Here is a 26,526-nt window from a genome sequence, read left to right as displayed (position 1 = left end):
TTGCCATAAAGTGGAGGCTTTTTCCCCCCTTCCTTATTTATACGTCTCTTAGAAACAGAGCCGGAGGGGAACGGCCTGCTCGGTTTGCTCTACTGGCCCTAAACAGATACTGACTAACATTCTGTATTAAAGCTGCACAAATTTGAATTCTCAATGAAGCATTTTGTCATATGCAAACTAAGCATACGCCCCCAAGCACTGAATGAGTCATCAGCATTTTCCAGGAAATGACAAACTCTAAAATGCAGCATGCATACAAAGCGACATATTTGTCATTGTCAGGTTTTGTCCTGGCATACGGGTTTAAGTAAACCACAAGACGTATGATCTGGAACAATAATCAGCCTCCATGGGGAGTAAACATTAAACATTTATGTGCAGTTTAACCTCTTCCGCTGCGTTTTCATGCCACATTTCCCAAACAGAACGCGCCGTGCTGCTGCTGGAAAAAGTCCTGGTAGCATGTGCTTTGTTTCTGCTTCAGCAGTCTGGTTCATATAATGTAGAACAAACTCAGAAACATAGGAACTTTTGACTGGTTCTTATTAAAGCATTATTTACCCTCATTTACTGTTCTGCATGAATTAAAAAAAATAATAAAATTCTGGAGCTCTTTAGCTCTCCCACTGGCTTGGTGAGATTACTCACACTTCACAATTTTCCATCAAAGCTTCCAAGATGACTTTGAGGATATTTTTGAAGCAGAACTTTCACAGTCTATGGCTCAAAGAGTTAATTATCTTTTCTGTTTAGTTTTTTTTTACATTGACTAAAGAGAAACATCTTCAGCTTTCGAGGAAATTTAAACAAGCGCTGCTCTAAGTACCCGCCTAAGGTAATTGTGTTTGGGTGCTTTAAATGTAATAATATTGCTAGTTTGGCTCTAAGGAAATTACATTTCACTCCAGTACATTAATCTAAATGTTACAGTTACTGATTACCTTGCAGAATGCAGCAGCAGCAGCAGCAGCGGTGCACTTGCATGTCAGACCACAGGAATCTTCTGTGGTTTTAAATGTTTCCCTTTTACAGACCTGAACATGGAGCAGAACTAAAACTCACAGCATGTGAACATTTACTATTATTACAGAGGAATTATTACAGATTATTACTAGAGGAACTTTTACAAGTACAAGTTGGAAATGAGTGAAGGCGCAGACATCTCCACACATTTGTGGTGAGTTCTGGTCCTGTAGAACCCAGGACGGTTCAAAGGCAGCACAGGTAAAAGGAACCTTAACAGGGTCGAGATCTACCAAGCCTCAGTCATTTATGGGTCCAGCAAAGACTGACCTGTGTTCCTCAAGCTAACAAAAGAGCTAATTGTTGCTGGAATTACTAAAAAGGTTATTAAGACGTGTGTTCAGAAGGTGCTCTGTGGGAACATCGACTCTCACCATGCAGGATAGCATTGGGTTTACATGCATAGGATGAGACTTTGGTTATATTTCTGTGGTAACAAAGAGTGTAAAGGTTTCACTAACTGTGTTATAAATAATCAGTTAAGAAATACTGAGTACTTCAATTCAGTTCCGAGCAGTGTGTATGCCAGTCAGGCTTTTAAGTTTGTCCTTTCCTATAGTGCTTCTACTGCACCCCTTTTTGTGTTTCAGATAGTGATTAAAGTTTGATGAATCTCAAACTGTGCAAAGATTTCACATGACTTATCAGTTTAAGTATTAAAGATTATTTTTTACAAGAAATGTTAAAATGCCATTGAGACTCATTAAAACGCAGAAATAGTTCTTTAGTTTAGCACCAATAGGAAGCTGTGATCCAGGTGGAGACTTTGGTGTTAGTGGCTAACAGTTAGCGCGTGGTTCTCACAGTGCTAACTGTGATATAATTGCCAGACAATTATATCTTGTCTGGCACTTTCTACTGAGGGCCCAAATGAGTTATGCCATCCTGAATGAAAGTGTTTATTAGCTGATTCTGTCGACTGTCAACACAACAGGTTAAGAACTACTTCCATTTTTTATTTGTATTTTTTTCAAAATAAGAGTTCCAAACATCGATACAGTAAACTTAAAGCACACACCTATTGCCTTGTTTTCACGGTACAATATTTCTCTAGTAGAATTTCTACTGGGCCAATCAACGGCCAGAAGGAGAAGTTGTAATCAAGGACGCAGCTGTGCTGTTTTAGAATTGTAGTCTGCCTGTAGTTTTAGCTAAGGCAGTGGAGGAAGTGAACTAAGCTGTTCAGTCTGTGTTAGCCACGCCTACAAATATTGAATCAACATTAATTGCCATCTTGTTCGGGTTGGCACTTTTCTCTTCGCAGTGGAGAATGATTGTTTACAGTGCAGACAATTTCCATTTGGCTTCATAGCGTTGAACTGGTGCAAAACATACGTCACGGACAAATGTTTGCAATTGGGTAAAATGTAAAACTTCAACAGAGTCCAGGAAGCAATCGTTTCTCAATAGCTGAGGGTCCAGACCCTATGGACAAAGCAAAGCATAGAAAAAGGGGCTGTTTTTTATCAGGCTAGGTTGCTTTAGCAACAAAGAGTGAATTATTTAAGAGAGTTAAAATATTAGGAGTGATGTATAGCATGAGCTATTCTTATTTTAAATAAATGGGAAAACACTGAAAACAGTAAGTAAAGCTGCTTGAGTTTGAACCCAGAAAACATGAAAATTGTAAACTGAGTGATAAAAAACTGCTAGCTTATCTGGGGCAAATGTTTGTGTTTGTTTTCTGTCACACTGTAACCCGTTCCATGAGACATTCCAAGCTGCAACTGCTGCTCCTGTCTCCGCTGTCTAGCAAGTGTCTTGACCAAAAAGCCCGTATATTCCTTCTGCCTAAACAGGGCATGTGGGCAAAAGAGACAGGTATTGCTCGAGGCGCTATCATCTGCAATCACCACTGATCGGTGGAGCAGCTTAGGATGAGGGCGAACTTAGTGACTGGGAAGCGCCATGGAGAAACGAGCGGCATTCCGACTTTGATTTCCTCGCTGAGTCATTGCAGTAATGACCCCTGCATGTCACAGCAGATTGTACAGCTGGAGGAGAGGGGGTATTTTTACATTTTTAATGCACAGTGGAATGCGGCATGCAGTGCCCCTACTCCATGCTAGGCAGGTAATCAATTTGAAGGCAGACAAGAACTCCCCCCCTACTGTACATCTCACACAAGCCTGCCATTTTCTCTCCCAATTCTCCTCTGAAAAGAGGACTTGCAATATAATATCAAAGGTTTAAATTAAATCACCCCTATTAAAAGACTATTAAATATAATTTCCTTTTGTCGTCTGCTGGTGAACAGCTCCACGGTTACCAAGCTCGGCGCTCGAGACGTAAAGACGACACGGGGAGAAGAGGGCTGGAGCGGCGTGGAGAAAAGGGGGACATGAGATATATGATGGAGGACGGGGGAGTGACAGACAATGAATGAGGGTATAGAGGATAGAATGTCATCAAGACAAACTACCAGAGGGAGGGCTGATGGGTTTGATAAGAAGAACTAGAGAAACGGCGCAGTTGGAGACATGGTAAATGTATAAAACAGGAAGGAAGACACTCAAGAACTGAGTCGCCTCTACCGTCCAAACCTTATTTTTAAATGCCAACTAATGACAGGGTTAACTTTGTGATAACATGTTTTCCATGACCTTGTTGAGGGCCCAAAGACTCCTGCTGACTGCATTGTGGGAGCCCTACTATTTGACTGTAGGAGGCGTTTCCATTTAAGGAAGCAAATACATGTAATACATATAAGAGGCATCGATAGAACGACGGACCTCTGTTCAATGCGCTTTAAAGCAAGGCTTGTGTGAAAAACAATTTTCAGTAAAATATTGTGCAGATTATGAATCAGATGTTTTACTTCAATGAAAGATATGATTTTAAGTGACATCATTGTTTGACCTAATATCAATGTGCTGATGTGTTGCAGATTTGTATTGTGATTTCTGACGTATGTTTTACTGCATTTTAAACATGGCAGATGAGGTTTTGCAAATGACAGCTGCTGATGTTATTGGATCAGCTTCTGATGACAACAGTGTTGATTCTGATGATGACGATGGTGAGGGCTTCGATGGACAGGACTTTGGGAAAAACTGTAGGAAATTGGAGTACTGTACTTCTGATTTCAGAGTCTCTTTTGAGTAAAGTTAATTAAAGTGGTTTGAGGTGACATGTGTTTATTGTAAGTATTACTATAAAGACGAATGAATAATCGTCATGTAATTAATGTAATTCATGCTAGGTCTCTCTAAATTTAGGTATGAGCTCATAAATTGACACAAGGAGAAAGAACAAGACTAGGCAAAAAGGCATCCATGGGTCAAAACAGCTGCAGGCAGAAGTTCAGGAAGGTCTGAGATGAACTTAGACAGGCTGTCTATGCTTCTGACTGAAGTAAAAGAATTCTGTAAAGAAGAATGGGCAGAAATTCCTACACAGCAATGTAAAAGACTCCAGTTACTGCAAATTCTGGATGGCAGCCAGAATGAGTGGCATTACTTAGAGGAAAGTTGAAGAAATGTCCTTGCATCTTTGTGCCCGACTACAGTTGTTTTAATTGGGGGTGTACCTTACAGTAATGCAATCTCTGTTGTTGAATTTCTCGCCTTAAGTTTATTCGAACCACCAGTTTTGCTAGTCTGTGCTGTTCTTTGCAGTTGCCACGGTTGGTACATTCCTGCCTTGCTGTGATATTTTTTTTTTTACATCAGGTTGGGTGGCATCTAAATGCACAGAAGTCGTTGAAAGGTTTCATGTTTGCTGGGCCCCATGGGAGTACAGTTTGGCTGAGAACACAGCTGCTAATGAGTGCGCCTTTACTGCCATCATGCAGTTTGGCCTTTTGAAAATCATTAAAAAGGTGGGCTGAGGATAAAGAGACAAGACCGAGGGGACATCTGGTCACTCTAAATCCAAATGCACATTAAAGTCTACAAGGTGCAGAGTTTGCAGACAGCAGGGAGCTCGATCCTCGCTGGGTTACCTCCCCAGAAACAAAACGACGCTGCAGTAGCAGGAGTAAAATCACATTTCTAGCAGCAGATTTGCATTGATGCGCCATCCTCTTTGGTCGTTTTCTTTCTTAACAGAGAGAAATGGCTCGTCTCAGATGAGCTGCGGTCGGTAATTACCAGCTAAGCCGAGCCAAGCCAGAGAGTGGGCCGGGATTGGGCCACGCTTGGGTTGCTAATGCACAGATTGCCTGTCGGAGGCTACGAAATAATGGCTGCATGTCTGCAACAACCCCGCAGAATGTACTGTAGGAGCAGAGGAGAAAAGGGAAGCGCCTGCTGCTGCTAACCTGGGGGAGGCGATTACTAAATAGAGGCAAGGGGAAAAGGGGGGGGCTGATGGAGGATGTAAGGGGTGAGGTAACGGATGATCTAAGTGCGCATGAGGGAAGGTGAAAGGGACTGCAGCTGAAGAGAGCGGCATCTCTCACTGTTGTCATTACCTCTCTCTCATCCACCTTCAGCTCCTGTTATCTCACAGAGAGAAGGACCATCAAGTGGTTGGGAAGGCACTTCAACCTGAAATGTTTTTCTCTTTGCCGAGTTGCAGGGTGGGAGGGATGGCCCAGAATTCACCTCTGTCAACAACCCACTTGTTTGTGACGTGCCGAGCAGAAAATTGAACTGATTGTACGTGGGGTCTATATGGATTTTTTTGCTCAAAAATCCTTCATGTGCCTGCCGAATTCTCTTTTCTTCTTCTTCTTCTTGTAGCAGAATCAACACAAAGAGCTTCCCTAAGACAATAAGAGCGGTGTGAGTCAAAGAAGAGCCGAGCACAATGGGGGTGGGGGTGAGGGTGGGACGCAGAAAAAGTCGAATATGAAGTGTTTTCAAGTTATCTGTGCAGCACAAGGCTCTCTTTGGGAATTAAGTTTTCTCTCTTTTTTTTCAGTTCCTCTGTAGCAGGGCTGGTTCGTGTTGAATACTAAGAATTAATAGAGCTTGACAATAAAGATGTGAGGCACAGAGTAGCAACACTGTGCGGTGAATGCTTTAGGAGTCAGTCTGATGCCCAGCGGTCCTTAAAGGCAACAACCGCTCTGAGATATTCTGTGGGAATATCTGCAGGACTCTTGGGGGAGTAAACTGGATTCAATCAGACTCGGTTCCTTATCCGTATGTTGATCTGAAACATGGAATACTGTAGAGGGAGACGCAGAAAGAGATAGTACAGTGGTTAGCTGGGGACAGGCTTCTCTCCTAACTGTGACTATGCTTTTTTTTGGGGAGGTGTGGGGCGTGGGGTGGCATTTCACGGCAGGAGACCGTGAAATAACAGAAGATTCCCTTCTTTCTTTCACGCTTACTTGCTGCCACTTCTCCACTCGTGAGCAAGCATGTACGAATTCATTTAGTTTCCCCCCAATTTCTCTCGAATGGTGCAATAATAGTGCCGAGGGATCAAATGAGAAGACAAGATAATAACTCGGCGGGAGCCAGAGCGCATCACCGGGGTTCGCCGAAAAGAAAAGGAGGCCTCAATCGGATCGGCTCGGTTGTGACCAGATGGACCAGAATCTCTGAAATGAAGTGGGGATGATCATGAATAGCCGATCTGGACGGATGCCTGGCCTGGAGATTTGATTTGGGCTCTGGCCCCGCACCAAGGGGGAGGACTTGATTGCTTTTGATTAAGGGATGGGGGAAGCTAATACACGGCCATTAAATTCCAAACATTAAATCTGGTTCTTCAGCCTGAATTCAGAGGCCATGGAGACCCAACTCCTCTCTCAGTCTCATGTAGCTCATCACAGAAACTGATTGGTGAGCCGTACAGGGATCACGTCTTCTCAACAACATGATGTGCAGTTAATTCTCTTTAGGCAGGTTCAATGTTCTTCAAACATAGTGCCAAGGTATCAAAAAGATTTCTTCTCTTGTTTGTCTGTCGTTCTATTTGAAGATTAGCTCATAAAAGAGTAGGAGCTATGACATTAGAGACCGCTTGCCGTGCTTTTGGACGAAGGATGTCCTTCAAAGTCAAAGCAAGAAAAAGGAATTACCTGAAAGACCGGGGAGGGGAAGAGGGATGGATGTAGAGAAAACTGCTAATGACGGCTCCATCGCCGGGTAAAGGGGTTGCATCTCAGTAAGTTTTGTCTCAGATAGAGCTGTTAAAAACTTTTGGGACTTGGGATTTTTTCCCCTCCATTGCTTTCCTGTAATTGCTGCCGTTTTGAATTTAGTCAGCGGGCACGGAGTGGGCAGGAGATGCTCTCTCTGATCTGCCTCACACACAGTATGGGAGATTGGATAAGGGCTTCAGAATGAGATCTAGGGAGACAGCACAGCTCTCCTCTAGGACTGCGGGCTCCAATGACTTCCATTAAATCACGGTGTGACCAAAATACTGATTTGTCAGGGCAAAAAGTGAGCGATTAGCCCTTTTATTTTGCTGCTGTCGATACAGGAGTGGAATGGTACATCTCCTTTAACAATGGAAGTGGCGGTTGAATAGATTTTAAACAATTAATGAAGCACCACAGTGTTAAATTAGTTTATTTTCTGGTATAGACTACGGACTGCAAAACCTGCATCTGGTTTGTTGCCATGACAATCCTTAAAGTATCTTTTTACCTTTTTCAGAGATGCACTGAGATGCACCAAAGAGCACTGAAAGTATGACTATATTGGCTACTAAAGCACAGTGTGTGTGTGCGTGTGTGTGTGTGTGTGACTGTGCTGCATGCTGGTCAATTGGTCGGAAACTCAAACATCCACTTTTTTTTTTTTACCATTAACAAACAGTATTCCTAAGAGTGCAGGCCACAGCAACTGGACTCTTTGGTGTGTAAATGGCTACCATAAGAAGACGACTCAAAGCTAGCTGTATTCAGTGTCAGTGAGGCGACACAGCAATTAAGGCAGAGGAACTAAAGAAGTAAAAATGTCAAAGGAAATTGTGTTTTCTACATGTCAAGACATGTCTGAAGTTTATTCAGCCTGCGAGAGTGAGGCTTAATGCAGATGTTCTGAACGTATTGCAATATAGTTGGACACCGTCATTTTTAAGCGAAGAAAAAGATTTGTAAATGTGGAAAAATCCCTACGTTAAGGAAAAGGCTTTTTATTTTCTTGGACAGCGGTGTCCAAGAAAATAAAAAGTAATTTTATTAATATTTTTATATTAATAAAAGGCAATTTTATTAATATAAAATGACTTTTTTTAAAATAAAAAGTCCAAGCAAGTCATTTTGACTTGCTTTTCAAAATGATAAAGCAGAAAGAACTACACACAAGAAGTACACAAACATTAGCTTGCTTTTCTAACTGAAAATATGAAACTAATTTTATGTGATTTATTTTGTCCTTATGTGATCAACAATAAATACATCATATTTTAACAAAAGAAACAAGGTTTTTGTTTCTTCTTTATCTTAAACAAATTTCTAGTTTGGCTTAGGAATAAAGCTTGCTGAATTTTTGTTGTCCTGTTTACTATGAAATGAAGATTAAAGCAAAAACATAAAAGGCTCATAAGAAAATGAACAAGGTGGTGTTACATTTAACAAAATGTACTGTCTGTCTCCTGTTTAAAAAGTCTGGCAATCAGCACAAATCTGGGACTAAAATAAACTTCGGCACTTTGGACACTCTTATTGTAGCTGTTACACACACAGAGACTGCCACTAACTCTACTAATTACTCCAGTAAGACGCTGAAGACAGTTTGTAAATGTTAAGTCTAATTAAATCATCTTTGCAGTGACACAGTGTTGTCCATGGTTAGCCCCAGAACTCCCCCCAAAACAACACACCGCTTTATGCAGGGGGAAGATGGGACAATGTGTAGCTGAAACAGCAGTCAATAAATCATACGATGTTCAAAACAAACATCGGGGAGCACACATCTGCTAATGAGCTAATATTCCGTTTAGCGTACTTGACTTCCCCTAGATTAATTTTTCCAGATAAATTCTATAGCATTAATTTACTTGTGTGTTTTCTAAGCTTTCAGTTGAATAAGGTTCAACATCTGTGTTGAAGTTTTAGTTATCGACTCTCAAGATTTGCACAAGTAGATAAACGTTTGTATTCATGCTCTTATTTTGAAGTGGGTGAAACTGTTTACGTGGCAGTTCTGTTTCCTAACCTTTATGCTCTCTCTGTTTCACCCCCAGTAACTTCATTTCAAACAAGAAACAAACAGGAACAAATGAAAGATGGACAGTAGAAAACAAGATATATATCCATGAATACAATATCTAAGGGCATGGTAGAATATGTAAGTTATATTGTCAAAATTAAATTGGTGCTCAAATTTGAATTGAAGTTAGCACTTAGCTTCCACTAAATACCATGTTGATGTAGTGCTTTAGCATTAGTGGAACTGTTTATGATTAGCGTTAGCCGTGTCCACCACTAAAATAAATCATTACGTTTATAAAAGAGAAGGCCAACATTTTCTGTGCACAATAAATTGCAAGCACAGTGAATTAAACTACAAGGAAAAATGTCAAGTAGTCATAATAAAACAGGGAGGAAGCTAGCTAAACAGGCAATAACAGAATATGACAGGTTACAACAGGTAAAATGATCTCATTAAATCTTTTAACTCTGTTACAAATTAAATTTAGCCTCATTCAAGTGTAAGAGAGAAAATCCATGTAGACTTCTGGGTGTAATCTGTAAAACACTGCAGATTGTTGTGGAGGAGACCCACAGGGCTGATCGTTTGTCACACTCGCATTCAGAACTCTGCAACATTAAAGATCAGTCATTCACAGCCTGGACCATCTACCACTGTCTAAATGATCCAGACTTTTAACAACAAAGACAAGTCTCATTCAAATAAAACCAGTCAACCCACTCAACAACTGGAATCCACAGCAAACATGTCCATTTCCTTAGTGGTGAAAACAATAAACGTTAAAGGGACCTTCATTTATTTATTTATTTCTCTTAAACACACTATTGTAATTATCCAGAGCAGATGAGGTCAATTTGAGGTTCAACCGTTGCGTTATGTTTTAACCCTCTGAGTTTTGCTTGAACAAAAAGGAGAGGACAATTTGAAGACGTCTTCACTTAGAGATTTGTTTTCTTTTTAGCAAGAGTTAGAACAGGGTTAGCATCCGTTTAGTTTTCGTTGATTGCAACGACCTGTCCAAGTTCTTCCAAATACCAACATCCAGGTTCAGTTAAAAATACATTTATAACAAGGTTAGAACTGAGGACTCCATGAATTTGTTACCAGCTCAATAAGGCTGGAAGAGTTTGCCAATTTCCTTAGAGTCTGTAAAGACGGAACATCCTGAGAGGAGTCCTCAGTGGTTAGTGTGGATGGAGTTTGATTTGCTGTTGGTGGTTAGATTCTGCTTTGAGGTTTATAGCTTGAAGTTCTAAGTGGATACAGGAACAAAAGGAAGAAAAAAAGTCAAACAACTTTAACCCTTTGAGCTCAAAAATGTCCACTAATTCCCTTCAACAATAGCTAGACTTGTTCGAAAGCAACTCTTTGTCTTCATCGCATGGCGTGTGTAGGACACCACTGCATTGACTCCATTTATAATAGCAATTAACATATCAAATCTTCTTTAATATTCACTTTATCAAAATTTAAACTCATGAGTCGATGGGAATGTTTACAACTAATAACTCCTATTACTTTAATCTATTGACAGATTTCAAAGTGAAGAAAGAGAATAATAGATTCACTTTTAAGCTCTTCTCTTCAGACTTTCGTGGCACAGAGATAATTTCATAAAGTTGCTAAATCATTTTTTATTGATTCACTTTTTCATTCAACTTTAATCTCCCCAATCCTTTCTAATTTCTGTTCTAACTATTCCCAGCAATCGTGCATTCGCTGTGGCGCCACAGGAGAGCCAAGAAGTCAGTTTATGGGCGCTGAATATGAATACAAGGACTGTTTTGTTGTCATCAAATAAATATGCAGGCAGTTCATTTATCTTGTTTGTTTCTTGCAAAAAAAAGAAAAAAAACCCCTCATCATTCTCTCTGAGACAGAGTTTTATCTTCTAAATTCATCCTTCTGTGTTTTTGGATAGCGTTTCAAAGAGAACCCCCTAAAGCTAACTGTCTTTACGCTTAGGTTGTGATCATCTCAATGCATCTCCAATGCAAAAAAAAAAAAAAAAAAAAAAAAAAAAAAAAAACAGGGCATATATATTTTTTTATCCCTGTAGGGTTTTTTTTTTTACTGGCTTATTCTTGTTTTGAAGAATCAACCACCTTCAGCAGCACAAACACACGGCACGAGACAAAGACAGGAAAGTTGGGACATTTGGTACTCAAAGGGTTAAAGAATAATGATTTTAATGGGACCGCATTAAGAACTCAAGGTGCTGTCAGGTACAACACCGGCAGGGGCAAAAAAGGCGCCCGCATGGTGCACTGAGTGTAGACTTCGTACAAAAACAGTCCCTTTAACTTTTAGTGACTTTCATTGGAGGGGGGGTTGTGGGTTGTGGTTGGGGTGGAGGGGGTGTGGTGTGAGGGTTAGGGGGTGGGTGGGGGGTGGAAGGGTCCTGTGTTCTCGCAAAAATCCAGTGCAAATCAAACTTTTTGTTGTTTTACATCCAGCCAACATTCAGCAAACAAAAGACACAGGAAGGAAGCGGTTTACATGTGGTCAGGTTATTAAGGGTTATGTTGGGTTATTTGGAGATTAAAGCTCTGAAGAGATGCAGCCCCAACTTAGGGTGCCTTGGATAAAGACCCCTGAAACGTGGCCTTGTTAGAAACTACGGAGATATCGCTCTTTAAAAGCCAACGAAGGTGAAACTAAATCTGGTAGAACATGCTTCAATTCCAGTTGAGCTTCTCAACGCCATAAAATCTGGTCATTGCTACACTTAGGAGTTCTACAGTGACGGGAACCTATAGTTTAGTTCAGGAGTCAATCACATTTGCCCCTGCTGCATGGCACTGCACCTCCTCCAGAGCTGTGGTTAACGGTAGGTTAGGCGGGTAGATCATTAGTGGAGTTAAAGGGATTTTATTACCTTTTTCGAGTAGCCACTCATCAACTACCCGACCAAGTCGGTATGGGATTCTTTGTCTAGCAAGAGCCAGGCGCTCATTATCAAAGTTCCCTTTAAGAAATTTGGAGAAGACAAATTAGAAACAAAACGGTTACAGGCAAATCTGGAAGTTAAGAAAGTTAGAAGTTAGAAGGGCAACATTGCAAAAGGTTTAGCAGGTTATGAACTTTAAATCATCTTTAGTTAGGACAGGAAGAACTTGATGTTGTTTTGGGCTGGTTTGTTCGGTTAGACAGGTTAACAACATTCTAGTTACTTTGAGTTTAAATTAGTTGTGTTTTTTTTTTAATCTGATATCATGTTAAACAGATTTAAAAGTGATTTAGATGTAAAATGGTTACTTTTCTTTTTGTTTTGTTTTTTAAGAACTTATCATAGCTCTCAGCACATTAGAAAAATCATTAGCGGTGACAAAATATGTTAAAGCCATCAAAACCAGCAGTCAACACAAGTACAATAAGGAAGGATAAAGCAGAACAAGACATTTCAGTGTCAGCAGTAAAACATTGTTTCAAAAAGAGCATGACATAATCACACATTAAAGGAAAAACAAAAAACAAAACACATTTTGTGGTTGTTCTCAAGGAAAGCGCCTTAAAGTTCCCATTGCGGATAAAGAGTTGTCGATGAGCCAAACAGCTCCTCCCAAACCTGACGGTGCTGCGGCGCTCAGACCCCTCGAATCCCTGTTCCATTTTTCACCTAAAGCAAAACGAATTAAGTAGATCTGTCAGAGCACCAGTATTTCTCAGTGCCTTACCCTCCTCACCACTCCAGCCCCCATACCCCCAAACCTCCTCATGCATTCATGGAGAACTTCTCATTGGCACTTGGCAATTAGCAGCACTTCATCAGCGTGTCAAAGAAGTTTCATCTCTGCTGCGGCAACTTATTATCCCTCACTTCACTTCAATCAACCTCTGGGTCACGCTGCGTTGCATCTCCAGCACCGTCAACAGAGACGGCGCTGAAATTAGGAGGGGGGGATGAGGGGGGTTGATGGTGACCAGGATGGGGAGTGTGTGTGTGTGTGTGTGTGCGTGTGTGTATGTGGAGAGAAGGGGGTGAGGGGGGGTTGATGATGTCTGATGTGATGGATTAATTAGGAGTTATTGTCCATGTCAAAAGGCGGTCTTAGAAGATTACAGGCTAAAAAAACTCCGGTAGGGCTATGTTTAGACAGCGCTTTTTGAAAATAGGACAACTCACAAAAAACAAAACGTGCACCTAACTTACTGCCTGTTTTAATAGGAAATCTGAGAAAGCAGAAGGCTTGAGTGCTGCTGCTGAAATTATCTGCAGAGAGAGAGAGAGAGAGAGAGAGAGTGTGTGTGTGTGTGTGTGTGTAACTCATTCTGCATCCTATTTGGAGTGTACTTTGATTTAGCAGCACCACTGCCCCGTGCTGCTGCAGCAGAGATCTAAAATAGACCACCTCTCGGTTCTGCAGTACCTGCTTCCTCTCCCCAGGGGTCTCCCTACCCACGCCTGCCTGCATGCACAAAACTGCCTTGGATAAGCAAAAAAATAAATAAATAAAAAAATAAATAAAAAAGATGTGTTTTCACATGCATGAGGCCATGTTGTGTGTAAATTCTCTCGCCTGTTTGTGTGTGAGCAGGAGGGCTACATCAGAGAGCGTAATGAGAAGTTGATGGGAAAAGAAAAGCAGAGGATAGTAGGAAAGGCTGAAACGAGGGAAGGATAGAAGCATGAGTTAAGGTCAGAGCAAATGAACAGAAAATGACTCATCATAACATAGATCAAACTTTTTTTAAATAAAATCTAAATCTAAGGTTCGAAGAAAGCCTAATCGGTGTTTCCTCGTTTCATCCTTCAGCTCTCCTCTCTTTTACATCAGCTGCACATTTTTTGTTTTGACTCTACCTGCGAGAACAAACGGTGTTCTTTCCAAAACCGCCGTTTATTCTAAAGTACAAGAAAAAAAAAAAACCACAGAGCAGCAATTATAGGTATGTTTTGACGTTGCACTTAAGATTAAGCACGCTTCTGCTGTGCTTTTCTGGAAAGGCAGCACAGCAATTACAGCCCTAACACAAGGCTGCTTCAGTAATGACACGGCCACTCTACTGCAATCACTAAATTAGACAGAGAGAGAGACACAGACTGAGAGAGAAACAGTATGTTGGGCAGAGGACCAGTGTAGGGTGTGGCAGGATTGCCGACGTTGCAGAGATAAAGCAAAAAATAAAAACCGGCAGATGAATCCTCCATGGGTGGATGTCCTTCCTCCTAAATCCCTTCCTTTCCTCTGATTCACACTGTAACCTCCAGGAACCAAACCTGCTGTATGTACAATCCGTTTTATCCCCCTCTAGTGGCAGGGCTGAGACTCTACACTCAGAAAAGTACCTTTTCCTCAGCTCTTCTTCTCCAGGACACATTTTTTGCGCGATTCAAGCATTCTTTCCCTAATCCGTTCCCCCACATCTTACTCGCTTATTCCGCCCTTCTTGCCGGCTCTTTTCCTTCTTTTCCGGCTTGTCCCTCCCTTGTTCTCAAACAATCCTTCATCCACGCTTCATTCTGTCCTTTCTCTCACCCTCCTGCCAAAATCCATTTCCGTCTCTCTCTGGCTAGTAACTTGCACGCCCCATTCTCTCCAACTTTCTCATCTTCCACTTTGCTTCATCTCCATTATTTCCTGTCTTCTTCCTTCCTCTTTCCACTGGGCCTGTTTTTAGCAATTTCTCATTTCTGGTTTTGTCCTTTTTTTCCCCCCACAACTTGCTCTTACTCACTCACTCACACTTAACCTCTGATTTGTAACCACGTATTCCTTCTTTCCCTGTAAGGTTTGTTACTGGGAGATTAAATGTGGTACACTGTGGCGTGGCGGTTGCTTGCTATCTATTACTGACAAAAGGTCCAGCAGACAAAGTAAGAACTGCTGAGAATACAAAGTGAGTGTACTATATGCGGATGTATGTGTTTTTTGGGGGGGGGTTTCTCTGGCAAACAGCAGCATACAGCAACATTCGGATCAAGAAGTAAAGACTGCCGTGACAGGGATTCCATCTACAAACTCCAAACACTGAAAGAAGTCTAGAAAACAGAAAGCACTGTAGGGATGGAAACCTGGAAGAGTAGGATGCGACTAAAAATAACGTGATGAGAACGGCAACAATCTCCTCCTGCTGGTCAGGTCTTTTGGTCCTGAGGCGATCTAAATTCCTCCGTGTGTTTTCATCCATTTGGATCTGTGGAGAAATCTGAGCAAACTGGCTGAAGGCCGTTCTGCATCAGAGTGGAGGAGACGGTGGCTGGCTGGCTGATTAAACAGCTGGGCCTCCATTCCCAGGACTCTTACTTTTGCTTGATACAAATCTAGACTATTAAATCTCACACTTGTTTTTTTTTTTCCTAATTTACGAGGAAGGGGGGAAATAAGCTAGTAGATCATAAATGCTCGGAAGTGTAATTGTTTTAGCTTTTGGTGCCCGTTAACTGATGTGTCTACCAGGACAGTAGCATGCTGCCACAGTGACCTCTAGAAGTATTTTTCCTGTTACAACTTTAAACTTCAGCACATATTTTGAGGACCTGATGCAGGACAACACCATAAAGTAGTTTTGTTTTATCAATTAAAAAAAACATGCAGGAAAAGTATTTTTATCAGGCCAACTCATGCCACACTTTTCAGATTTGTCTTTGTAATGCGCTACTTGGTTGGTCTATCACAGTGGTTTGCAAATAGTTGAGCTAATTTTTTTGGTTAGCCTCTCAGCGCTTTGGCTAACTTTGAGAAAGTTTAGCACACGTAGCTTCTCTTAAATTAATTTTTGTGGATAAACTCTAAAGTGCCAATTGACTTGGTTGTTTTCTACGCTTTCAGACGAATAAAGTTTGTGTTGAAGTTTTGGCTATCGACCCTTCAGAGTCCAAGTAGTTAGACATTTATTTTCATGCTCTTATTTTGAAATGGGTGAATAACTGTATTTCAAACAAGAAACATACAAAAACAACAAATAAACAAATTAAATATCTAAGGGCATTTTAGAACATGTAAATTATAATGTCAAAACTAAATAGGTGCTGGGGGATTGTAGTCTTTCAAGGGCAGATAAGATCTGAATTGAAGTTAGCACTTTAGTATTGGCTTCTGCTAAATACTGTGCTGGTGTAGTGCTTTAGTATTAAACGAAAAAATATTTATAATGTTTATGATTAGACTGTTTATGCAGCAGTTTTTTTTCTCCTAATAACTATTTCAAACAAGAAACATGAAGGAACAAATAAAACAGACAGAAAAAGCTAAAAATACAATAAAATATGTCAAAATTAATTTAGTGTTCAAAGATTGTAGTTTTTTAACAGCAGAAATAATTTGAATCCAAATTAGGAACTTAGCATTAGCTTCTGCTAAGTGCCATGTTGCTGTAGCGCTTTAGCATTAGTAGAGCCATAGTTTAGCATTAGTGCTTTATTGTTAGCACAACTAACTTTTTAGCTAGCTGGTTTATCACATAGAACCCCATTAAAAATGGAGACAAGGCGTATGAGTCCTTCTGCCCGGCTCTGTAGATTAACGTTGTTAACGTTCAGTCACATCTGTTTTCTCACTCATAGATGGACATTCAAAATAACACTTGTTAGCATATAGCTGCTCTTAAATGAAGCTCAACAGAAGGTATGGGCCATAACTCCCCATGAGTCGTACCCAGGCAGCTTGCCTGAAGCCCCAACCTCCCCTGTGGTTTGGACTATCCATCCAGAACCTTGTCTGTGTTTCCTGTGGCGCCTCATGTCTGCTGCCAGACGGTTTGTCCAGATAACGGCTATGATGGGACCAGTTCAGGGAAGGTGTCACATCTGCCATGATACAGGGAGGGGCGAGTACACACTGCCTGACTGGCACCTAGGGATGGGGACGGGGGGTGACAGATGCATCGCCACACAGAGAGTGTAAACTATCTGCTTCGATGCGCGTCTGGGACGACTTGCCTTCAAAGTGCGATGATAACCAAATCTTTTGCCTTCCGTGTCATTGCACGTGCACATTTGTGTGGTGGCATTTGACCGTGCGATGCTCTGAGAAGCCAGCTGGATATCATGTCGCTCTGCAGACAGCCGGATGCCCTTGTACAGGACATTCACATTGGAAATCTATTCACGAGAATGGAGAGTACACTGGAGATGGTTGGCCCACGGCCATGCCGCTCTGCCAGTCTTCGACTGAAACCTCGCCCTGTAATGTTAGTCTGAGTCTGCCAGCTACTTCATTAAATAATTTCACAAAGAATTCATCAGAATTTTAAAGTCTCTCCATGTTTCCCAAGCTGAGTTTGGAGTTTGTGAAATGAGGGAAGAGACCCTCCTAACCCACTCATTTATTTACATCAAACACATCCCCCCCTGCACTCATGTCTGCCTGTGTTTTAATCACATGGCTGTCATCGCTTTAACTGTTCGTCATCTCTCATATGTGCAGCACTTATCGGTCCAACAGCTCGTTTTCATTTCTTCCCTCCACCACCTTTTATCTCAGCCACAGATTGATTTAATGCAAGAGCTGCTCCCGGAGACAGCCGAAGGATCCCCCTTCCCCTCCTCCCCATCCATCTGCCTTTTAAAAAAAAGAAAAATAAAACTTGTAGAAATCAAAAGTTGTCACTTCTCTAATTACCCAGAGCAATCTTTTTCCTCAGCCGATCTGCACTACTTAACTCTCTCTCCCCTCTTCATTACTTTCTTGACTATTTCTCTGTTCTCCCCTTCTCTCTCTCCCCATCATCCCATAGCCACAGGCCAATAATTTGAGATACCTTCCAACTGCGCAGGATCCAATCAGATGGAGTCGCAGAGCACCAGAGGCCCAATAAGAACCAACAGAATGTCACCAGTGACGAGCGACTAAGCTGGCTGCCTTCAGTTCCCTCTCACTCGCTCTTTTTGGCTGTACTGTGTTTTTTTCTGTATGTGCAAAACATAATGAAAACCCTAAACTAGAAAATTACATCAAGCGTCAGCCGTTCCTCAGCTCGCGTCGCCATATCCCTGGAGCTCAAGTGCTGTCACACAACCCATACAGTAGCTGTCAAGCTCAAAATATTGGAGTAAAAACTTTGAGACTTTAATTCAATCTCCCAATAATTAGGTCTCATCACAAGTCCTGATTTATATCCACTAGGACCAGACACACGTTTCCCCGCTCGGGATCCAGCAGTGATCACTGCCGGAGGCGACCGCAACAGAGCATCGTGTCCGAAAAAGCTCCGTAAGCTAAAAAAACAAGAAAACCACAAAAGGCTGCTCGTCTGTAGAATCCTCACAGTGAAGAGGGGCTTCCTGCCAGCCCTGACAGGAGATTCACCCCTCTACATGATCCATCATGTTCTGCCCAGTGAACCATTAAAGCTACGGAAGACTGCCTTCCCTGCGTCTTGTTGGGAGGCCCAAACTGCTGAAGCAAAATCTAGTCCACGTTCAGCTAAAGTCCCTCCCGCCTCCAGTCATTTGTCTGACTGTGGCGTCTTGCGCATAAGCGCGCCCCCCTCTCCTATCCTAATCCGTGTGCTCTTCCTTTGCTTTCAGCTACTCTTTCGACTACTTTCAGAGTGCTCTCATGTTGCTTTTGCCAACAGGCAGAGGGGAGGCTGATCTTCTTGGCTGCTTCAATCTCCTCCTCCTCAAAGTGTCTTTATCTTCCCTGTTTGCTCACGCGCCACTCGGCTCGGCTCTCCGTCTCCGCCGCAATGGAGCTTGCAAAGACAAAGATGGATGCCGAGCAGACAGTGGAGGCATATGAGTAATGATAAAGAGAGGGAGGATGAAGTGAGGAGCAGAGCGGAGCGCTGTGTTGACCCCTTTTTCTTACACCATTTATCTGAGATGTAAGAACATCTTAGCGGCTCAGCTGGAAGAGCTGGGGCTGACCTCGCCGCTACAAAGACTTTCTGCTCCTCTGTGAATCCACCAATCTCGTCTTTCTAGTTTCCCGTCTCAAACATCCAACTTTCATTTTGAAAGGGCCCTTTAAATGTCTTCCAGAGGGGGGAAGAAAAAAAGAGAATGGCAATTTGCTAGTTATTCCATCTTTTCCTGTGCCGCCTTGTTCTGCCTATGAGGATGATGATGACTTCTAGATGTACCCAAGAAAAGTCTTTGGTTTTGCGATTTCTGGTGAGGTACAAAATCGAAAGCAACCACATTTACCATGGTTTAAAATTGCTAAAATTAAACAGAGACATGCTTAGGGTTTAGCTTGGTGTGCTCCTCATCGTTGAGGCGAAGGTGGACACCATGCTGAGATTCAAAAGACCGTCGTCCCGTTTACACAAAGCTGCTTTTCAGTGACACCATAACATTTCTGCTGCGATCTTACACTTGTAAGAAATGAGGAAGAACAAAACAAATGTGCAAGACAGCTGGTGCTTGGTTTGGCAAAAACTCACAAGTGAAGGATGATTTCTAAAAACATACATACTCAAAAAGTACCTTTAAAAAGTAGTCATCATATGGCAGCGACTCTATGCATTTAGCCATTTGGACACGATGAAGACGCTTTGCTGAAGTTCAAGCAATGGCAATAGAGTGGTGAAGAAAGTTCTTGTCTTTGAATATCAGATGGTTGTTGGTGCCAGATTAGCTGGGCTGAGCTTTTTAATACTGCTTTATGCATAGCCATCTCTCCCAGGTTTACAGAGAACGGTACAAAACAATGAAGAGAGAATAATACACAGTAAGCCTCTGTTATATGAACCAAAATGCCTTGTAATAGGGGAACAGGCAGACTGGTTCCATATGATAGAAATACAACATTCGCTCAAACAATGAATGGGTACAACCAGGGTGTACCATCTCTTAACACACAACATGTTGCACCTTAAAGCGGCAGAACACGTCTGATCCTACCACGAGACCAAACACAGGAAACGAAGGCCACAGCCTGCACAGGCTCATCAAAATTGAATAACAGCAGAGTGGAAAAACATTGCAGGGTCTGATCAATTTTAATATCAGCTACAATGTGGATCAGTCCAAAACAATTTGTCCCTAGAATAAGAGAAGGGATCCGTTGTGTTTTTATCAACAAATACCCTGATGGTGTTGGGGTATTTTCTTGGTGCCCCTTTGCCATTTAGTACCTATTCAGCATCCTTTAAGTTTCAAAGTCTACCAAAGTGTTGTTCCTGACCATATCCAAACCTTCATGACCAGTATGCCTATCTTTTAGTGGATATTCAGAGCAGGATAATGCACCGTTAGTGTTAAGATGACTTCAATGGCCTCAAAAGCCATAATAACTCAAACCAAAAGATAACTGCAGGGGATGTGGAGACTTTGAGGATGGTGGCAAAGTCAGCAAATGGGCAGCAACTGTCTGAGGCTAGTATGTCAATGTGGACCAAAACAAAGTAACTCTACTTTTACTTGCATACAATTTCTGGCTATCATCTTGAATGATTCAACTGATTTACAAAACAAGCTTCATTCTGCTACTCTTAATTTTTGCCTGTTCACCATGCTATTCCAGCTGCAGGGCAAGTAAATACACAAACCTATTTAATAAATTAGAATATTATTAAAAAGTCCATTTATTTCAGTAACTCCATCACCAAGTGATATTATAAGATAATTAGACAAAGACTGATGTTTTAACACCTTTATTTCTTAACTTCTCATTTCTTTCTCTGCCAGCTAATGACATTAGAACATTACATTAGACCAATTATAGAACTATTTTTAAAAACAGAAATATGATCTTAATAAAATGTTTATTACCTGGATTAAGGTTTTTATTTTCAAAATGTACTTTTATTCTGACAAACGATTCTCATCAGGACACATATTCTAACTTATTGAATATAAGTGGCTTATGATGTTATTTTAAAGTACTTTTCACTGTTCTAGTAAACAGATTATTTTCTGTAATATTTTTACATAGTGGACATTTAGGATTTGAAAATACATGTTTCTTTCAGTTAACCGAGTTAACTTTTTTGTGAACAAAAGTTTTTTTTTTTTATGTTTTTACCTGTATGTTCTTTATTTAAAATAAAGTCTTTCACAAATTATATCAGATTTAGCAGTACTAATCAAGTACACCATACTTAGGGAGACTTTTTATTGAATACATTTTTACTCTTATTTGAGAAAATCTTAGATTTTTTTTTGCTTTGTTTCTTGAATCTCACACATAAAATAAAGTCAGTTCCTTAGGGAAAAGGGACAGATTCACCTTGATATTAGTAAGGTGTCGTCAAAGTGTTCATTAATAGTTTGATGACAATATTGAAAAAAAAGTTAAAAATTTTTGTTTTTCAGGTTTTCCTGCTGCGTTCTTTTCTCCTTCAGTCTCCTTGCCCATTTCCCTTTGTCTAACTTTTTTTCTTTTTTAAAATGAAACCCTGAACACTATGTCAAGCTACGCCAAGCTGCCAGCTAATCGCTCTTAAAGGAATCACCTTGTTAGTGTAAAAATACTATTTTATGCCAGTCAAGCTGCATTATGTTTGACATTTTCATGGGTTTAGCGAAAAAGATTGGAACAAATTATGTGTTTGCGTGACAGGCTGCGACAAAGTGCCTAAAGATATAATTTAAGATGGCTTTCCGTGAGTCGTTTATGTGCAGACAAAACGATGGGTTCATCTATCCATCCGAATACTTATTTGTTTGTATAAAGTAGAGGTTTCATACAAGTGGTTTAATTTTTTATTTTAAAATCCTCTATCAGTTATTGAAATGCAGCAACACAACAATAAAGCCGTTCACAAGACCTTCAGAAAACTTGGACGTCTCATGCTAAGTGGCTCTAAAAAGCAGGCTTGTCTCCTTGGCAGCTGCATATAGCAACACACTCTACATGTACCTATACATGTGACTCAATAGCAACAAACAAATGGAGAGCTACACATGGTACTTGACCACTGTGAAACATTTTCTCCCTTGGAGCTCTGCCTTTCTGCTAGTTTCTGGAGCAGCTTTTGAAAGGGCAGCCGGCTTCTTGTAAGAGGGGGATTATTGCTGCTGGCGGCCCCTCACTCACTAACGCTGACCTCTCCTCTGAGAGTCTGAGCGCCGTGTTTGGCAGAGAGGAGCTCTGAAGATCTCGGGTAAAGGCACATTTCGTGATGAAAAGTTGAGACAGACTGTGCAGTTCGTCGTGTGCTTCAATTAAGAGCGGCAGAATTAACACTAAAACAGGGCAGGGAATGCTGGTCAAAGCAGCTGGTGGAACAGTGGGCATGTGATGTGTTCAATGTTACTCATCTCGCAAATGATTCAACATTCGGTGTACAGATGAGCTAGCTTCACTTGTCTAAAGTTAACACCTCTACCTAGTCAGTAAAATAAAATGGAGTGGCTGAAATTGGCTTAATGGAAATACGACAACTTTGAAAGGGGAATAAAAAAAAAAAAAAAAAAAAAAAAAAGGCGGAAAGATGAGGTTTTTCACCAGTATTGAAATGTGTGTATTTTGCAAAACTACAATGTAAAACTACAACTTTCCATGTGAACAAACTTTTTCATAAGTGATTTTAATTGTGTTTCTTATTTAACTGAAACAACCCAATTGCAAAATAAGTTTATTTTCCAACATTAGCAGAATATGGACAAAGTTTTGTGCACATTCGTAACAGCTACTGTCATGTCTGCAAGTACAGGAATAAAGAGGTGTGTCTGAGCCAATGAGGAAATTTGGTTAAACTTTGCCTTCTTTTTTTTTTAAAAGAAGAGTAAAACACAGTTAAGACAAAATGCCTGCAACCTGTGGGATGTGTAAGTTTTTATTTTAATGGCTGACAAAAACCATTACGTCATGTGCTATTGGTCACATTACATAAAAAACAAATGTAAACTAACTTAAATTTAGGTCTTTAATAAATTGAAAGGAAATGAAGACTCGAAAGAAATCATCTAGAATAATCTAGAATCTGGAATGATCTACATGGATAATTTAGATCTAAATGATCTAAATTATCCATGTGCTTGTCAGAGATTCTTCTATGTATTTTCAAACTTTAACAGATGTTAAAGTTGACAGCAGGGAAATCAATAATAGTGCCACTAATATTACTTTATTGAAAGAAAGTCTATTTTTAACATAAGATCTTTTTTTTGTCTTCACTGTATAAATATATACTCCAATTAAAGTTTGGATTTGTCCACAATTTTCTCTGTATTAATGCTACTGCAATAAAAGAATTTATCTGAAGGCCTTCTGCACATTGTTATCAGCATTTGTACAAACTGATTTGTAGAAATTTTGGGTTGAATCATTTGAACAAATACGGACCATAGAAGAACCGAAATGGGCCGATGGTCCCATGACAGAGGTAGTTTACAATCACAAGGTTATTCTCACCAATTCATCACATCAGATCAGAACCAAAGGCGAGATATTTGCTAAAGTATTTACTGAATTCAGCAATGTGACTTCTCAGGTTTTATTAATTTAATGAGTGAAAACATTGTAACGCTTTATTTGAAGGGGTGTGAATAAGACTGGCATTACACTGTCATAAACATGACATAACATCTGTCATGAACATGAAATTCATGAATATTTATGACTGTTGTCATGAAGCGTCATTCGGCAAGTAATGACACTTTTAATGCAAACTTGCATTAAAAGTGACAACTTTGCATTATTCCATAAATAATGCCATTTTAATGCAAAGCTACATTAAAGCGCGCATTAAATGTAAATTAAAAGTGTCAACTTACAATAACAATAATAATAATAGTAATAATAATTTTAATTTATTATGTACTTTTCATTAACAAAAATCTCAAAGAACTACCCAGACGTATTTGCAGAGCACAGCGTCAAAGCACAACATTGAAAATCAATGATAAAATATGACTGCAACTTTGAATTAAAAGTGTCATTATTTACCAAAAGACTCCTTGTTCATAACAAGTGTAATGCCATGTCAGTCTTATGCACAGGCCTTCAAATACGGTGCTACCAAAACGTTTGTTACTCTGCGATTTGGCTGCCTGTTTTGCATCACTCAAATATTGTGAGATGTTGACAGTACAAGTGAGGTCAGTGTGTGAACCAACTTTAGCTGTCCAACAAAAATAGAATTCAGCACAGAAACAAAAAAAAAAAGAAAGACTGAAGCAGTCTGACTCTGAACATTGACTCAGCTGCTATGTTGTTGTAAATTGTGGATCGGAAAATAATCGCCTTCTTTGATCCATCAGAAAGTACTATTCTTAAAGAATAAAAGAAAATTGTGTGTGAAATTGCACCATTATCGTGTTACACGGAAGCGCCGCCAACGTCGGCCTGTTTATGCGCGCCCGGTTCGCTGCTGTCGGGGTGACGCCGGGCTGCTTTCATCCAGCCTCAGCTCAGGCCATTTTGGGAATACGAGAGGTGGGGATGCGCCACTAACTGTTGCCGCGGCAGCCAACGGGGACACCTGACATATGGAATTAGCTGGCCCGGCTCCTCCTCCCCCCTCCGTTCGACACCTTTCGTCTGCTCTCCGTCCGTCATGTGCATGCATGCGTGTACACACACCAACAACCAAGGCACAGAAAAAAAAAAAACTGGATACATAGCCAATGCGCTGTGCGACGCGGACACACGCACTGTCACACGTAGGATCAGATGCGAACCAGACCCAGACTCCCCTCAGGACGGCAAACATCACTTCGTGGGACATCAGACGACGTGTTGCGTTGCCATGGAATGCTCCTGACCCATGACGGCTGTGATTGCTGTCAACATCTTGTCTCTCCACATCATCCGCTTACGAATGCAGACCTCAGAGGGAGCCTTTTGAGGAAAACTACACAACCGGCCCCGGATCCGACAAACATTAGGGAGCGAGGCCGTCTATTAGCATAAGTGTGTGTATGAAAATGATAACGTACCACTGTCTTCTTTTGTCTCGTTTCTTTTAAGAAGGCAAGCCTCGTCCTCTGTTTGCCCTATGGGACCATTTATTCTGCTCAAGCTGAGACAAAAAAAAATATGCTCATGTAACTTTCTGTACGTGCAAAACATTGTGGCAGGCCTTACAATGACATGGTATCCCAATGAGACTGCCTGATGCCGGCCATGACAACCCCTCCAGGGAAGGAGATTAAACAGGAAGCTGCATGTCCTTGTTTTTTAAGGGATTAGACAAATTTGGAACCTGCTATGCCAAAACTGAACTCCTGGTTGAAGACACCTTTCACGACAACCTCTTAAATCGGGTTCTACTGAAACAGGCACAGCATTCTAGTAACACTGCATGCAGAAAACAAAACCGGCCCAGCCTGTGGGTATTGAGTATTGTTTTTCTCATTTAGAGAATTACAATCTGGATCGTACGAATTTATTTTCATGTCGCAAAAGTGTTTACAAAATACATCCTGTCGTTACGGGGGTTAACAAGATCTCGAGGCACAAGATGCAACAATGGCATTTAAGTCAACCCTGTCTTAACTCTACCCAGTTGTCACCAATGTGTGATTTGTTTTGTTAAGTCTAAGCCTTTGTCAAGAGTCTCGGATATGAATGTTTGAGACTTTTAATTAGAAGTAAGAAAGGAAGTGGTTCTTTCTAGGTCCTTTTTGTGTTGCCAGCTAAAAAAAGACTTCTCTTAGGGCTAGTGGGTAACAGTTGGTTTTAAAACCATAAAATCACTGAGCTTTGGGTACTCAGCCAGTGAGTATACTGCAGCTGGCCAGCCTTCCAGTTGATTTTTCCAACTCATAGGTCAGAATTTACGAGTTCTGACTACAAATGGAACCTAGCATATTTCACAGTTTTTCAATTGGCGTTGATGAAACGAGAGGCAACTGGCTAGGGTCTCCACATAAAACCCTAATATCCACATCATGGGAGTTACTCCCCTCCTTCCTTCTTAGTTCTTTTTGTTGTATAAAGAAAATAAAGCTATGAAGTTATTACTATATGTTACTCTTCAGCTAAACAGTAGGAAACAGAAGGATGAATGTATATTTGATCAAGTAGTGATGCTTGTGTAGTACTTTGTTAAAGTATTAAACTGTGGGCTAAGCAATACTGATGTCAAGTGGAGGAAAAATATCCTTGTTAGGTCAGTAAGGATGCTTGTGTTTTCTACTCTTTGCGTTTCATTTCCTTTCATTTCATTCTCTGGTAATTTGTTTACTTTGTACCTAATTTCCCCTAAGAGTGTCAAAAGAACTAAAAGCCAAGAGCGTTGACTATTTTCTGAATAGTGCAAATAAGTTTATTGATCAATTAGGCCGGTCCACTTGTGGGTTTCAGTGCATCTCAGACAGGAGTGTGAGGTTACATGACTAGAGCAGAAGTCTTGTGTAGGGTTGCCAGTTGCTGGTCATTTTGAAACACCACAGGTTGCGTCCCTGATCTCTGAAGACTAGAATTGAGATTTTAGTAGGTATTCAGAGGTGATGCTCAGTTTAAATGTTTTGTTTGGTGCCATTAGTCATGGTCTGCATTTTAGGGTGTTTTCACACCCAATAGTCCGGTAAACTGGGTCGGTTGGAGACCAAAATTGTGACATGTTACATTTTCAGCTGGTGTGTCAAATGAACCAAACC

General features: G+C 40.8%; 1 protein-coding gene across 9 annotated transcripts in view; it reads right to left on the bottom strand.

Annotated features, from left to right (window-relative positions):
* Positions 1–26,526, bottom strand: part of nrxn2b (neurexin 2b) — an 825,611-nt gene that overhangs the window by 34,776 nt on the left and 764,309 nt on the right. For 7 of the 9 annotated variants that reach the window (XM_015016195.1, XM_015016655.1, XM_015016354.1 and 4 more), the window contains one exon: positions 11,965–12,054. The exons of the other annotated variants lie outside the window; for them this stretch is intronic. In XM_015016195.1, the coding sequence (XP_014871681.1) occupies positions 11,965–12,054 (90 nt within the window). The remainder of the gene's footprint in view (positions 1–11,964; positions 12,055–26,526) is intronic. 9 annotated transcript variants of the gene reach the window in all.

The sequence above is a fragment of the Poecilia latipinna genome, unplaced genomic scaffold (assembly GCF_001443285.1).
Source record: "Poecilia latipinna isolate Pla-1442-1.1 unplaced genomic scaffold, P_latipinna-1.0 Scaffold6, whole genome shotgun sequence".
NCBI classification, from domain to species: Eukaryota; Metazoa; Chordata; class Actinopteri; order Cyprinodontiformes; family Poeciliidae; genus Poecilia; species Poecilia latipinna.
The sequence above is the reverse complement of the archived record's forward strand: the minus strand, read 5'-3'. Positions and strand labels throughout refer to the sequence as shown.